Genomic DNA, 16,544 nt, shown 5'->3' with positions numbered 1-16,544 from the left:
CCCACCTGTGTCGTCAGAGGAAACATTGCAGAGTAGGCTGGACCCAGAGGCAGGCAGAGAGGATGAAGAAGGATTTGCGAGAGCAGATGAAGAGGAGGAGGAGTTAGAAGATGCAGCGGAGGCTTGGTCAGTCGTGCCGACAACAGCGTCACCACTCGGGGTGGTCTCGTTCGAGAGGACGCAGCCCTTGGGCACTTCTTCCGAGCTCGTCGCTTTTGGGGCGGAAGTCGGGGGGTAGACAGGTTTGAAGGGAAAGACGTGGGATGAGAAGCAAAGGGTAAGGAAAGAGTAGAAATGAAGTGCCAGGAATGCCAAAGCAAGGAAGCAAAACGAATTGTATATATCAGGAAAATGCAAAGTTGGGGCACCGCAAAGGATTAAAGGACACAAAACATGCGAGAATTGGGAAAGGCATGAAAAAAGAATGCAGCAAGGTCACAGGTGTCAAGGTTGTGAGGGTTTAAAGAAAAAAGTAGGAGACAAAGCGGAAGACAATCAAAAGATGAAGGTCAGGTTTCACACAAGGAAAGAAAGGGAGGCAGGTCGAGAGAGGTGAAAAGAAGAAACAGACTATTAGAAAAGGACCAAAGACGTGCAAAAAGATTCTGTATGGTCGCACAACACCTCAGAAAAGTTGCACAGCGAGATGAGACAACAGCACCAAAAGAAAAAAAAAGCAGAGGAGGCCTGTAAGGCACACAGTAGTTTTCCTTTTATAGAAACTGCATAAATTTTAGATGTCAGGAAAAAACTGCACTCTTGTATTCTGAGTTAGGTTTGGTTTGGTTTATTGGGGTTTAACGTCCCAAAGCAACTGAGGCTATGAGAGACGCCGTAGTGGAGGGCTCCGGAAATTTCGACCACCTGGGGTTCTTTAACGTGCACTGACATCGCATAGCACACACACGGGCCTCTAGAATTTCGCCTTCCAGAAATTCAGCCGCCGCGGCCGGGATCAAACCCGCGTCTTTCGGGTCAGCAGCCGAGCGCCGTAACTGCTGAGCCACCGCGGCGGGTGTATTCTGAGTTAGAGAGAAGTACTCTTCCCTGAAGAGCTGCATACCCACAGATTTACTCACCATGGTCAAAAGAGAAAAAGAAATGCAGCTTTACACTGGCCCACGAACAAACCAACCCCACAGAAATGTCTCTAGAAAAACAGAAAACGTGGCAATGTGCCGTCCACAAGCGCGGACTCACCCATGATGCGGCAGTTGCGCCCGTCTTCCTCCAGCTCCATGCCGATGGGGCAACTGCAGGAGTAACGAGCCGAGTGGGTGCTCAGGACGGGCGCCGGCAGACAGAAGTGGGAGCACATGCCGTTGGCCTGCTCACAGTAGTTGACACCTGCGGAACCGAGATGAGACAGCAAATAAGCACCAAAGAACCTCGGCAGAACATACACGATCACAATCTTTCCCAGCTCAACTGGTTTATAGAACAATTTCCAGTTGGTTCCAACTGGAACCATCTGGAAATTGTTCCATAAACCATTTGGGCTGGGAAAAATTTTCGCCAGGATACACAGCAGGCAAGAAGCATGAGCAGCACAAAAATGAACAAAATGTGGCACGCATGTTTGTTTTTTTAAATTTCCATGCAGAAGTCCACTTTTACTGAAGGATTGCATCCTCAAAGTTGCTGAAATGTTTAACTACCTGAGCAGGAAACCTCAATAAAAATTCAGGGGGGCACATTGTTGACCTAAAGTACGGTGAGGCGAAAGCCTTAAGCGCATTGTTGCTGCTTGTGTCACTCGCGTGTGGTTAAGATGTCAAGCTTCGCCTCTAAGAATGCGTCTTGCAACGCTGCCAGGGAGTCCACAGAACTCCATCGCCCGTTCGGCTCTACATCTTGCTCGTCGGTAAATTGGTTTTTAAGGAAAGAAAATGTATCCGTCTCCCCAACTCGACCAATTTCCTACTCGGTTTTATTTATATGGCGTGACTAGAAAGGTTAATTAGGCTAATTGCTTAACTATTATTTAATCAATTATCATGCAATTATTATTCAGACATCACTCGAATGCCATCGATTAAGTACTGATTAAGTAACGATTGGCATATGCTCATATAAGGCACGTAACCGAAACGCGGACACATCTGCCGACACGGCTGCTGACATGGCTGCTACTGACAGCATGAGGCATTAAAGGCTTTCGCCTTAAAAACCCTCTGCTTGCTGGCACTACTGTGACAGCAGCAGTTCTAAATGGGTACTTTCACGGGGCCGAAAATTCTGGCCTGCAGTAATTTGAAATAAATTGATACTTGCAGCGCAATCATCAGGACCTGCACTCTCAACATGGTTCACATTACAATGAATGGAAAAGCTGGTAGTGTATTGTACCTTGTGGTTGCTTGTAGCTGTGGTAGACGTGAACATCCATGGGCGAGAAGACACCGTTGGCAATGTGGGTGAGGTTATGGCCGTTGAACTTGTTAACCTTGTTGATCACTTCAGACTCCCAGTCGGTCCAGTAGAGCCAGTCCTGTGGAAACACACACACACATCAGCAAGAAATTTGGATGTGCGCAGTTACCACTTACACATGCGCCGCTCAAGGTAGCATACTTTCTCTGGTACATACAGTCGTAGAGTAAATACAAGCTTTTTGGGTGCTAAAGACTGCACACATTGCCACTTTTTGGTAACAACTTCTGTGTAGCAAAACTGAGTGCCATCAAAGGACAACTAGTTAAACAATACTGAATGTAGGCAACAATCAGCAAGATCCTCCGCTATGACAGCAATGCGAATATTGAACTGCTTCCTACTGCTCAGACTTACAGCAAATACATGGTCAGTTATCACACTGTGATAACAGATCAGGCCAGAACATTAAAGCTACTAAAGTAGCATTAAAGCAGTGAATCAAATTGGTGCCCAGCTAAGTGAGTGTTTCAACAGCCACTTTTGCTTTAGAAAACAGTTTGGACATAAAGAATATCTGTTTACTTTAAACACGATCATCACCATACAAGTCTGACAAACTGAAGAGGTGTCAGCCAATATGTGAAGTACTGCACAGACATGTGAGCACAACCGAAGCAGAATGTACATGCATTCCATTGCACATGGTTTAAGTAAAAAGCAAAAGGCTTACCTCAAAGACATCGATGGAGAACGGGTGCTTGACCATCAGCGGTGAGGAGAGAACAACTCGGCGGTTGCTGCCATCATAGTCGGCACTGCTGATCAGGTGAAGTTTGGCATCAACCCAGAACAACCGCTTGGTGATAAAGTCTGCATCAGGAGAGCGCGCATGACATGAGATGTGGGTTTCCAACAAAGCTGAACACTATCCACAAAAACCAATTGTTTTAAGAAGGTTTTTGTTGTGTGCAAACAAGCATATACACGTGTAACAACGTGGCTACCTGCTGATCAACAAAATAAACCAATGTAGAATTGAAGGCACCGCACATAAAAGCCGTATAATTATATGTTAGCAAGCTCAGTGTTTTAAAAATTTGCTGTTCGGCCAGTAGGATGGCACGAAGCATTTGTGTCAGATTACTAAAAAATTACAAGGAACTTTAGCAGCTAAAGTGGTGAAAGGCGAAAGCCTGAGTGCTGCATTCTGCTACGCGATTGTTCACTTCACATTCTGTTGGTGCATTAATTAACTGCCAATTAATGACGCTTAAGCTTCGCCTTTAGGAGTGGAACGCGACAGCGTGTTGTAGCGCTGCCAGGTGGTCCACAGAACGCCACCACCCGTTTGGCGCGATGTTGCACTTTGAATGCAACGCTTTTTGAGGAAAGGTTCTACGCCTGGCTCGTCGGTTTTTGAGGAAAGGAAATGTATCTGTCCCTCCTATCTCGGTGGACACCTAAACCTCGCCATAACAGGAAGGGAGGAAGATGGGAGTGAACGAAGACAAGCGTGACATTTCTGTCGACAACTTCTGCTTACAACGATGAGGCATTAAAGGCTTTCGCCTTAAAATTATGAAAAAGTGTGATCATTCGCCCAGTACACCATGTTCTTGGCACACTAGGTTGCACTGTTCAAACAGTGCAGCTATTTGATTAGAGTCTACAGTATAGAGTCATGAAACGTGTAAAAGAAAAAAGCATGAAACACTTCAAGGCACTCACCGATGGTGAGTCCGTTGGGCCAAAGGATGTCTGTGGTGACAATGGCAGACCGGTGCGAGCCATCCATGCCGGCACGCTCAATCTTGGGCTGCTTGCCCCAGTCGGTCCAGTACATCCAGCTGTTGGCAGACAAAGAAGCCTTGAGACACTGCCTCGAAGCTCAGCGCAACAGATGACCTCTGCTCTCAGACTTCTTAAAAGTCCTTCCAAATATGCAACTTATTCCACGTCTTCCAGTAGGAGTGTAGCACCAACCTCCTTACCGTCTTCTAAGTTCAAAGCGCTTGTCCTACGGCATTATCAGAGTTCTTTTGCAATCATTATTTTCCCTTAATTTAGATCTGGGTGTAGAAGTTTGAGATCTAGACATGCGGTTTCATCCTCCTCATTAACATGCGATGACTATTTCTCAGTGCCACTCTAAAAAAAAAACTTCCCAATGGACACTGGAACTCCCTTGGACGTCCTGCGGATGTCCTGGACTTCCTGTGGATGTCGTGAATGTCCACAAGACATCCCTATGAGTTTTAATATCCACTGGGTTGGGGTCTTTGGTTTCCTCAACAATTACACATAGCATAATGCAGCTATGCCATGCTATTGCTGCATAGAAAAAAAAAACTGCGACTAGCTGCATGCGGCAGAAAGCAAAACAGTATGCATTACTTAGTGAACCTTGCATGCTGCTGCTGAGCACTTCATACAGAAATGAAGTTTCACATTAGTGTGAACATAGCCCAAGTTGCTCACCCTTCCAGAGGGTTGACAACGATGGCACGCGGCTCATCCAGATCCTTCGTGAAGAGGGCCCGCCGCATACGTCCGTCCAGGTCTGCGACGGAGATGAGGTTCTGGGCAGTGTCTGTCCAGTAGATGTGGTTGTAGATCCAATCCACGGCCAGGCCGTCGGCCACATGGAGGTCCTTGTCAATGATCACCTTGACGGGGGTGCCCTTGTCAATGGGTGCACTGTTGAGGAAGTGAGAAGTCATGAATGTGTTAACTTGCACAGGTACAGATGGTGAGACTGGTTATAGATATTGTGTCGCCTCAGCTGGTGAATGCTGCACAAGTGGACAACTAGGGAGGATCACCACAGTACGAGTAATGTCTCACAACTCAAGGTGAAAATGCTTGTCCTGTGAGCCTACCATTTACCGAAACTGCGAGCTTGGCACTTGCCTCCAGCCAAGCTAACTACACAACAGCCTGGTTAAAATTTTAGAATTCAGAGGGATAAAGCACATATTGTCAGCTTATACTAGCAAGATGTTCAACTGGGCTAGTTGGTAAAGATTCAAGGTGAGACACAGTGCAAAAGTTTCCTTAATTGATAAGGAGATGGATTTTCTTCAGAACGCTTGATTGCCGTACACATTTTCAAAGGTGTTTTTAGTTTTTAGTTTTTTTTTGTGTGTTTTGTGGCATTTCTTTCTGCCTGTTTCCTTCACATAAGAAGGTTTTTAGCAAATAAAGCCTTTAGTTGCGAGTCAGCGCTTGTGCTGCGTCTTTCTTACTCTGGTTCCTCGTCTTTTGCGCTGTGTGTCGCCATGAAGCTTGTACTAGCTTCACCAATTCACCAGTCGATATAAAACCAATACAAAAGGTATGAACTGCACTCCACAACAGCCGTGATTGGCTATTGGGCAGCCTTGGTCATCACTCATGGTCATCGAACTCCCTATACAACCAGGCAACCAAGGCTAGTTACCTGCTGATGACTTCATCAACGGTGTCGGACCAGATGACCGTTCCAGTGCGGTAAATGTAGTCTGTGGCAATGGTGCTCCTCAGCTTGGAGACCACCTCGACATACTCGCCGGTCTCAAGGTTTATCTTACGGATGTCATTGCGGTTGGCAAAAAGCAGGTAGGGGACACCCTCTGCAAGGGGGCAAGAAAAAAACGAAAGCAAGAAATAAGCACCTTTGCTCTTCCAGATAAGGAGCTTACATTAATCACTTACAGAGTGAATAATTTCGTAGCGTTACCTTCCTTTCAGGTATAAAATTGCAGTAAACATTACAGCTTTCCTGCATGCAAAGGCACTCTTCACACGAGTTTGTGGCCCCAACGTTGAAAAAAAAAAATCAATTTCAAAGATGCATGTTCATGCATGCATGCATCCCTTAAACTGATTTCATTCTGCTTAGATACACACAAGCTTGAAGATTCTACAAGGACTACAGAGAAGGCCAGGATATATGTTTATGAAATCTTCTTTCTTCAGTTTTCATTTGCCTTGAGAACATGACATGGCCCCTCTTTGTGGCCTACATCACCCATGTGCTTCCTTAGTGCCATCACACCCAAACTCCAGCCTCCAACCCCGTCAACTTCTTCAGCACACTAGAACTGGACCACACATTAAAGTTTTTCTCTCAACAATATGATGAGACATTTCGAGACAACAATACGTTGAGACAACAAGGCACAGCATTGAGGCTAACGCAAACAACAGGGACAGTATCCCCACTCTCCCACATTTATTAAATGATGAATCGGAGTTGACGAACAACTGATTGATAACTGCACTACCTCATGCCCTCAATATTCGAATGTTAATCCATGATCTTCTTTGTATCAACTTGGTTTTTTTTTTCTTTATGTGTGCCACTACCAAACTGCCTCTGTAGGGTGCGTCCCAGCTCAACTGGTTTATGAAAAAATTTCCAGCTGGTTCCAGTTGGAACCAACAGGAACCCAGCTGGTTCCAACTGGAACCAACTGGAAATTGTTCCATAAACCATTTGGGCTGGGAAAGATTTTCGCCAGGGCGGCCTCGTCAAACCTCATCACTGGCTTTTTGCCGGTGCACCCAACATCCTGATGATGTTGAATAAAGTATTGATTGATTGATTGATTGATTGATTGATTGATTGATATGCTGACCTTTGGCCTTGCACCGATGGTGGTCCCGTGGCTCAAGCATGTAGCCCTCAATGCATTCGCACTTGAATCCGCCCTTGGTGTTAATGCACGTCTGCGAGCACGACCCTGGAGTTGCACACTCATCGATATCGTCGCACGTCTTGCCATCCTCCATGAGCCTGAAGCCCGGCCTGCACTCGCAGCGGTACCCAACCGGATCGTCGCGACAGATGTCAGAGCAGCCACCGTTGTCCTTGGCGCACTCGTTCTCGTGGCAGCGGTCACGCGGCTCGTCCTCGTATGCCCCGCAGTCGTTCTTTCCGTCGCACACCAGGCTCTTTTGGATGCAGTGGTTGCCTCCGCAGTCGAACTCCGTCTCGGGGTCACACTTCTTGACCGTGTTGTTGCAGTGGTTCTCGTCCGAGCCGTCGTGGCACTCGTTGAGGCCGTTGCACTCGAGCTGACCCGGGATGCAGTGCATGTTGGCGCACTGGAACTGGTCGGGTCGGCAGGTGTTGGTGCAGTTGGCCTCGTCCGACTCGTCCGGGCAGTCGGGGTCTCCGTCGCACTGCCATGAGGCGTGCACGCAGTCGATGCCAGTGGCGCACTGGAACTCGCGCTCCTTGCACGTGCTGGGCCGGTCCTCCGTCGGGCAGTTGCGTTCATCAGAGCCGTCGAGGCAGTCGACGTCGCGGTCGCACCGCCACCGGTCCGGAATGCAGCGCCCGTTGGAGCACATGAACTCGGCACTCGAGCAAGTGACATTGGCTGGAAGGTGAAGAGGCGGTGGAAAGAAATACAGAGAGAATTATTGGCTGTTAATACATCTGGATACATGAGAATATGACAAGTTCAATTAAATAAACCCTACATCTGCGCACCAACACCATGCATCTCCCTCCGTACCGGCCATCAGCAGCAAGTGCCTCGACCTCGCGCCCCATGTCGCGCCCGCACCACTACATTTTCTTCTTCATTCTTCCCCCGGACTACGAACGACTGCAATGGCCTTCCCCGAGATCTTGCTGCTATCACATGCCAATCTTTGTTCTTCGAAAGAATCACACGTATACTTGGTTAGTGTAAATCTTATATAGGTATAACTTACAAATTATCTGTTACTTACTGTTTTTCATTTCTGCGTGCCCCGCCTCTTATGTAGCTCCCTCTAACGAGGGTCTTTAAGGTATTAAAGTGAAGTGAAAAATGGGTTAGAGCAGGAAGTTAAGAAAGCTGCAGCAGGGATGCCCTTTCACTAAAGTTACTGAGAACAGGCCAATCAAAAACTTTGAAAGCAACATCTGGGCAGAATTAATCAACTTCTACATACATGCACTCACACAATTTATACTGTTAACAAACACACGAAACCTCCCAGAGAACCCAGAGGATGGAATAATTAATTAAAACGGTGCTATAATGAATTAAAAAGCTCATCAAGGTGCAAACTTAGTACTTCCAAAATTGGCCGACACATTCTATTTATGCCACTAGAGAAACAGATGCATAATTGTATAATTAGCAAAGCTAACCGGTCCTTGATCGACAGTGAACGAACTGCACTTACTACACTGAGTTCACTTTATAATACCATCTTCTTTGCCTTATAAAACTGAAATTAATTTTTGTGCCTCAGTCCGTTTACAATCAGACTGCATGACCATTTAAAGCATTAGTGTGTGTGAAAATGTTAAGAATCTCTTCCCAGTCTCACTGGCAGCAAGGAACAAGTTAACGCACAATCGGATATGGCGCAATTTGTGGGAGGAAAAAAACAGCAGCACAGGAAAGTGAGGGCACTCACGACATCCTTTCTCGTCGCTGCCGTCGCCACAGTCATCGTCCTGGTCACACTTCCAGCGCTGCGTGATGCACTTGCCATTGTCGCACGAGAATTCCTCTTGCGTGCACGTCACCGCAGCTGCAGAGAGGGAAAAAATAAGTCAAGGACCAGTGTCAATGCACCAAGAGCAGAATCCCGGAGCTCCCAGCTAACTGCTTGGTTTGGTTGGTTTATGGGGTTTAACGTCCCAAAGCGACTAAGGCTATGAGACGCCGTAGTGGAGGGCTCCGGAAATTTCGACCACCTGGGGTTCTTTAACGTGCACTGACATCGCACAGTACATGGGCCTCTAGAATTTCTCCTCCAAAGAAATTCTAGCCGCCGCGGCCGGGATCGAACCCGCGTCTTTCGGGCCAGCAGCCGAGCACCATAGCCACTGAGCCACCGCGGCGGCTCCCAGCTAACTATCCAGAACCAATGCAACAACCTTCCTCTACAAGTGGACCCGAGCCCTATTGCTTGAAACATGTACGCAGTGCAAAACTTGACTGCACAGAATGAAGCGTGTCAAATAAGGCACAGTGATTAGCCTGGGCATAAGAGGTGTTCCACATAGTAAAACGAAAGTAAAGATGAGAGGCCCTAACAGTCACTTAAGTTAATTTCTACAGCAAGAAACGAAAAGAATAAAAATTGTCATCATTTCTAACGTTCATTTTTTTGCTAATTAGAGCGTCTGACATGTGGGCAGTGCACAACTGTTGGCAAGGAGATTCCTCTTCAAAAACTTCCTCCGGGAAGATTTCCTTTGCCACAAATTCCACAAATAATGCTTGGTTTATTGGGGTTTAACGTCCCAAAGCGACTCAAGGCTATAAAAGATGCCGTAGTGAGGGGCTCCGGAAATTTCAACTACCTGGGGTTCTTTAACGTGCACTGACATCGCACAGTACACGGGCCTCTAGAATTTAGCCTCCATCGAAATCCGGCCGCTGCGGACGGGATCGAACCTGCGTCTTTCGGGTCAGCAGCCAAGCGCTGTAACCACTGAGCCATCGCGGCAGGGCCCCACAGATCATAGAGTTTCTTACTATTACCTAGAGGGAAAGCTGGCAGCCCGTCTATGGGAGTTTGCATGGCGACCCCTCGAGACCACTTCAGCCACCATGGGCGCTCAAAGCATCATGGGGCGGTGAGCTACTTGTTGCGGAACTGCAACTTTTGGCCAAAAAATAATAAAAAATAAAGCTGTTTGATAACTACAAACGTCCTAACATTGAAAATCTTGTCTAATGATTGCAACAAATGAGCAGAAAAGCATTTAAGTGCAAAGTTTGCCCAAAATAAGAGACGACTCGCTCTCCTATTGGCCTAGTAATGAACACTATAAAAACTAATATTTCGTACTTAACAGGCGCACTTTTAAAAGTAAATATGTTTTCAAAAAATATGTTGTTGCTTAAATACTATAAGAGGTTCTTTAATGGCATTTAGGAAAAGTGAAACCTTTTATTGGCGTCGTGTGTCGTTGCGTTTTCACAACTATGGGTTTTGCCCACTGCGTTCGCACGAAAGTCATCTGCGCACACACGAACAGCGTTTTCGGAATGACACATCTTAGTGGTGCCACTCCATGTTCCCGAAAAATTACGACTGTTCCGCAACAAGTAGCTCACCGCCCCATGATGCTTTGAGCGTCCATGGTGGCTGAAGTGCAGCGCCACCAGCTTTCCCTCTAGGTAATAGTAAGAAACTCTATGCCACAAATAATGCAATTTGTGAAATCAGCATGAGTCTCTGCTAGGAAATAAACTGTAAAGCTTTAAGGTCAGCAAAAGACTGAGCTCACAGCAGTGGTCCTTTTCATCAGAGCCGTCAATGCAGTCCTCCTGGCCATCACACCGCCACGTTATGGGGATGCAGACACCCTCGTGAGACTTGCAGGCAAACTGGTCGGGAGAGCATGTCTTGTTCTCTGCAATAGCCAGAAAGAGGAGGCAGCAGATTTCAGAATGCTTTCAAGGATAGCATGTGCGCGACTGCGAAAGGTGAGAGTGGCAATGGGACGAATTAAGAGTGGTTTACACAGCTCGCTCGTGCTACGAGGTTCGGCAATGCAAAGTGGTGCATCGGCTGACTGCAGCAAGAGAATGTGGAATTGAATTCTGAATGAGAATCTTATTTCTAGGCATATAGGCAGATTTACAGGTGCACGCTATGTGGTACCCTGTAGCTGGTTCCTGCCACTCAATTAAACTGCCTCTTTCACTGTAGTCACAACTCAACAAATCTTGTTGCTTTGTGGTCGAATTCCCAAAGGGAAGATATTACAACCAACAAAAAATTTGTAACAGCTCCAAGTCCGCAATTAAAAAATTTAGCAATGCTACTGGTCGATTAAAGGCGTCCCAAACTAAGAAGACACGAGGCGTTTCTCAACAGGACGAACAGAAAGGCACTCGGAATAAGAAAATGGCAATGAAATGCCAAAACTATGTTAATGCTCTGTTAGGTTTCAGCAGCTCTCACGACCAATTAGCTATGCTAACCTTGTTTCGTGGCTTGCGCAATAAGCGGGCCAACGCTCCAATAATCCGCCACCAACTCGACAGGGTAAAGCCAGCTCTGAGCCCTTTCGAGCCTCGGCAAATGCATCAAATTGGATTACAGCTGCGCTGCAAGGCCCCTTGCGTCCCGGCAAGGCACACAGCATGCACAGCTGTCTGGCTTCCTCATCCGTCGTACGATGCGCGACACCTGTGACCTCGTGCAACACAGCAGCAAGAAAACAATGGTGCTGTGGGCTTTTTGTGTTTTGTGGAGTGGGCATTGTGGCCAGCCAGCATTCGTACCATTCCTGCAGGACAGTTACTGTGAGACAATGCAGCCCAGCTGTGCACAACAATATTAAAAGTACATCATAGCATTGCCCAATAAGCACTGAAGCAACCCAGACGTCCCGCGGACGTGCCACGGACGTCCTGAACGTCCGCGTGACGTCCATGGGAGTTTTAATGCCTACTGAGTGACTACGTGAAATGTGTTTGCTAAACCTTATAACCGCACGGAATTTCACTTTGATCCCTACACCCCTAGTACGCAATTTAAAACTGCGTTCCAAATTCAAAAGCTAATCGCGGGGGACGAAATTTCATACCAACTGGGGTTCTTGAAGACATCTTTTGACATGCAGAAGTTCCTATTCTGCTTCTACTAAAGCATGCACGTTGTCACAAGACTGATCACAACAATTTTTTTGTGCTGAAAGTTCATTACGCTTGCAGAGAATTTTTCCGGCAAGTTAGAAGTTGCCAGCAAAATTTTTCAATTGGGATACTCCAATTGCAATCTGAATATGCATAAAATGGCTGAGAAGGTCCTGCAGATGCTTGCTGTACAGGTCAACACAAAAAACACATGACCTCCACCTCCACCATGCAATGTTAAAACTAAATTTTATATTTATATTTCACACAGTTATTTACAAACACCTCTCACATATACACTCAATGTTTCATACTAATGTGCATTACAATACTGTTTGTGCCACTTTAACACAGAAAAAAAGGTTATATCAATTTTTATTGCACTCCAGGCCACTGACATTATCAGTGAAGGAAAAAAATTTCAAACATAACTACAGAGAAAAATAAAGAAAACGTGCTGGTAAAAAACACCTGACAGCACAAAAAGTTAATGGACTCTAGTTTATAAGTCAGGCATGAGTACGAGAGCAAGCGTCCCAAGTTTGACGTAACAGCGCTCACACAACTGTCACGTATATGTTAGAACAATGACACCAACTCACTCCCTCCTTTTTTTTCCTTTTTTCTTTTCAAAATCGAACGACCTAATATATAGTTTTTTGTAATGTTTCCTATTGCCATTACTCTTGGCTGACGCTGTGCTATAATGTCAAATGCCAAGCTAAATCATGCAACGAACAGATGCAGTGAACTGCCCGCAATCAAAGCCATTGGTTGTAGCCAAGCGACAGCCCGTTATAATGGCATGTGATTATAATGCTAGTTACGTCGCTGCACCAAGAACAGCGAATAGCTTAAAAGCAAGCAAGACTATGGCAACAAGTTCAGTGTAACAGCGAAAGTCTATTAGAACACCGTCATGAATGAAATATGTACTCCAGCCTGTTCATTCAAAAGATCCTGCTCGGCAAGCACAGCTGTGCTTTGCCACATGTCGGAAGGCTAAACCTCAAAGATTGCTTTTGAGTAAATTTCGTCCAAAATCGAGGGAGCAGCTAAATGGCACATGTACTCCTTAGAATGCCTTTGAAAGGTATGCTTCATTTTTATAAGCACATAAACACCTCTAACTGATCATGCGCATTTGAAAAGTTGTGCTTCATTTAACTAATTTAAGTGACTAGTATTCATTTTCAAAAACATAGTAAGGTAAGATCATGCCGCTGTGAACACCTTCAGATTATTTCGACCAACTAGGGTTTTTTGACACTCAATCCCAGAACATAACTGAAGGTTGTACTTGCACAGGCCAGTGACATTATTAGTGAAATAAAGGTTTCCAGGCATGGAGTAAAAGGAAACTTGCTGCTATAAAATGTCTGGCAACAAAATATATGTGAGCTATATGTGAGCGAGCACTTCGTAATTCACCTCCATTGGAATCCAGTGACTGCAACCGAGATCTAACTGCAAGCTCATGCTTGGCAGTCAAGTGGCATGGATTTTAAATCGGCATGGGTGGTAACTAATTTAACTAAAAGGGCATTTAAACACTCCCATGCAATGAAGGTGCAAGCTGCTGCTTTAAATAAGTAGTAGTTAGTGAAATATGCAGTTCTTTAACTTAAAATGGGACTGGGAGCGACCTTTCAACATAAACCTCCCTCTTTTAGACAAATAACACATGCACACCAAGGTTTCCCACTTCAGCAGGTAAAATATGACCGAAAAGACAGCGTAACCATCTGTTGCTTCATGCATAGATAAATTATCAGGTACACTGACATATTCTGGGACCCTAGAACTGTGCTTACAGGTATTTGAACAAAAGCCTGGCAGTTATGGACTGAACTTAATTACATTTGATAATTGCATGCACCACATTCCTTCAGAAGCTCTGAAGTTGCACCTCCACACCGCTTCACTGCATCAAAGCTCTGAACAACCCATCGCAAAAGTACACAAGCACAAAAGCCTCAGTGCGCTCTGCTAAGCGAAGCCCTGCTTCCAAAATAAACCCCGCTGCATGCATGCAACCAGTAAAGACAAGAGCTTGTTTTGCCAAAGCAATTACGGTTATTTTAAGATGAGGAACACAACATACCTTCATCAAAAACTAGAGTGATGCATCACAGTAAATGAAACTACAAAGCTAGACTGGCAGATGGCTGACTGCTGCATCTGCTGACTGCCGGTTATGCAAATAGCAAACCCTCAGCAAGAGTGCAAAGATCCTTCGTGGGTGACCCACACGAAACTGCTTTTTACACCTCTCACTATCCTATTTTGGAACTGCTATGCATAGAAGATTGGCAGCAGGCCTGCCTTGTAATCGAGACAGTATGCATCAGCCATTCAAAGACATCAACGCAAGATATGAGTGCGAGCTACAGCGAGAATGAATGAAGCATTCTGAAAAAGTGCTTACAAGGTTCAGCCCCCCCCTCCCTTTTTAGGCACACCAAGCATCGTGCTTTTCTCTATGAGCACATTCACGTGTCTTTACCATAATAACAGGCTTGACTATAAGGGGGTGTCTGCAGCTAAACCCCCATGCTAGACTGTATAACAGCCCGGATAGTAGACAAGACTGGGCACATTAGAATGAAGGCAGCAAAAGAAAAAGAATGAAAGAAAAAGTTAAAATATAAATGGCGGCCAGACACGAGATCAAGCGTCTTGGTGGTTCACGCTAGTCGGGACAACTCCCGCACCCCGTCTTAATGACAGGGCGCATGAAATTGCGGGGGGAATGGGGGTGAGGGGGTGAGAAAAACAGGAATGCCAAATGACAGCGCCCTCGGCCTTATGCATGCACATCTCGATCTGGCAAACCCCCTCTCCTGATTCCCGGGCTATTTGCTTTTCCTCGTCGCCCACTACCGCTGGAAGTTAATTGCTTCCAGGAAAGAAGCCGAGCAGACGACAAGAGCTATGCAGGGGAGGACTGGAAGGGGTGTGTGGACGTTAAAAACACGTGCAGCCCCAGGAAAACGACACGCACGCGCACACACCAAACGTCGCTTGCCCTCTTTCTCTTTCCGTGGGAGAGGAACGGTCTGTCTGGCTACGGAGACAAGGTGCGCGGGCGCGTGTAAGCGGCTTTCACAGTTGGAAAAGCCACACCTCGCCCTCTTCTCAGACACCTTTTCCCCCAGACTGTAGCTACACTTATCCTGCATTACAGGAGAGGAAGGATTTCATCAAACAACGTCGCAGACAGTGAGGCGACACCCCGGGGCGTGCCTCTGGCTGCCAGTTGATGAGAAAGCTTCCGAGTCCTCCTGAGAGGCATTGCTAGGGTGTTTGTGCAGGTACGAAGCACTGTTGTGTTTGTGCAGGTACGAAGCACTGTTGTGTTTGTGCAAGTACGAAGCACTGTTGCAAATGGAACAGGCAAGGGACACTTCGGTGACAATCAAGGGAGCACGCCGGAGGAAATGGAACAGTGTATTTGGCACACCCCGACAATTAACGCGCGCTCTGCCGCTCAGAAATGGTTGCCGGAGAGACTCCCTTCTTTCTTGGCTTCTCGGCATCTCTGATGGCAGAATGCCTGCCGGTCAGATAACAAATGAACAACGAGTCCCAAAGTTGCATCTGGTCTGGCGAGATCTGCTTGTTTCTGAATGCTACATCTCTTCATTGAAAGGAGCGTTTGTGAGCATGGTAACTATTTTAATGTTACTGTTACTTTACCTAGTAAAGACCCGTTAAATAAAAAGATACTCGTCACACCTGGAAACAGCAGACAAACTCGAAACACTCCCGCATCCCTCTCAGCTCAGACCGACCTTACAACACTGTTGGGCCCAGAGGTGAAAGGGAAGTTTTCATCGATTAACGAAGAGCAGCGCAACAAACAAGAACAACAGAAAGACTGGAGTTGTCAATTATGAAATATTAAGACTGTGTTCTCAAAGAGAAGTTTTCATACGCTGCTATGACTACAATATATCTCGCTTTATAGTGCACAATTACCTCGCTAATTCTAAAATAAAGCCCATGAATAATGAGCTAAATTTGTGCACAATGCACTAATGAAACAGGTTCAACAATGGAGGCATACAAATGGAGAAGGCTGTTTTTGAGCTAGCAGGTGCATTACAAAGAGCATGGCAGCCAAAAAAAAAAAGACAACAAACGAAAGACCAGAGGCTATTTTTTAACAGCAAACAGAACGTGAATACCAAGAAGCAATGCCCCGTACTCTTCCATTGTCATTTCCCTGTTGGCTGTCATGCTCTTTGTATATGAATTAGTTCAGGAAAAAGTTTTGAAAGTTTGCCAAAAACGAGTGTGTCTTCAGACAAAGCGTTTCCACAGGATATTCCTTGTTACAGAAAGAACTCAAAAGATCTGTCGCGAGACAAAGAACAAATCCTTGCAGCGCATCCAAGACGAAACTACCTAGACCAAGTAGCATCCCAAAAAGTCTTCCAACACATGCATCGCTGTCACACTGCTCACTCAATCAACCAAACACACAACACTGCCCTTTCATAACAGATGATGCTCAGTGCGTAAGCTGCCTGTCATAGGAGTTTGAACTGCCGACTTTGCTGCCAACTAAACCGCATC

At 46.0% G+C, this 16,544-nt stretch overlaps 1 protein-coding gene across 2 annotated transcripts in view; it reads right to left on the bottom strand.

Annotated features, from left to right (window-relative positions):
• The window catches only part of LOC149366229 (very low-density lipoprotein receptor-like), a 58,158-nt gene that overhangs the window by 6,817 nt on the left and 34,797 nt on the right, over positions 1 to 16,544 (bottom strand). Inside the window, exons 4-13 of one of the 2 annotated variants that reach the window (XM_089549613.1) lie at positions 10,607 to 10,732; positions 8,779 to 8,895; positions 6,996 to 7,742; positions 5,816 to 5,987; positions 4,855 to 5,073; positions 4,105 to 4,223; positions 3,107 to 3,246; positions 2,350 to 2,491; positions 1,201 to 1,347; positions 6 to 212 (exon numbers count right to left, since the gene is read on the bottom strand). In XM_089549613.1, the coding sequence (XP_089405739.1) occupies positions 6 to 212; positions 1,201 to 1,347; positions 2,350 to 2,491; positions 3,107 to 3,246; positions 4,105 to 4,223; positions 4,855 to 5,073; positions 5,816 to 5,987; positions 6,996 to 7,742; positions 8,779 to 8,895; positions 10,607 to 10,732 (2,136 nt within the window). The remainder of the gene's footprint in view (positions 1 to 5; positions 213 to 1,200; positions 1,348 to 2,349; positions 2,492 to 3,106; positions 3,247 to 4,104; positions 4,224 to 4,854; positions 5,074 to 5,815; positions 5,988 to 6,995; positions 7,743 to 8,778; positions 8,896 to 10,606; positions 10,733 to 16,544) is intronic. The other variant, XM_089549622.1, reaches the window with a different exon arrangement.

The sequence above is a fragment of the Amblyomma mixtum genome, chromosome 1 (assembly GCF_055824585.1).
Source record: "Amblyomma mixtum isolate Tamu chromosome 1, ASM5582458v1, whole genome shotgun sequence".
Classification (NCBI taxonomy): Eukaryota; Metazoa; Arthropoda; class Arachnida; order Ixodida; family Ixodidae; genus Amblyomma; species Amblyomma mixtum.
The sequence above is the reverse complement of the archived record's forward strand: the minus strand, read 5'-3'. Positions and strand labels throughout refer to the sequence as shown.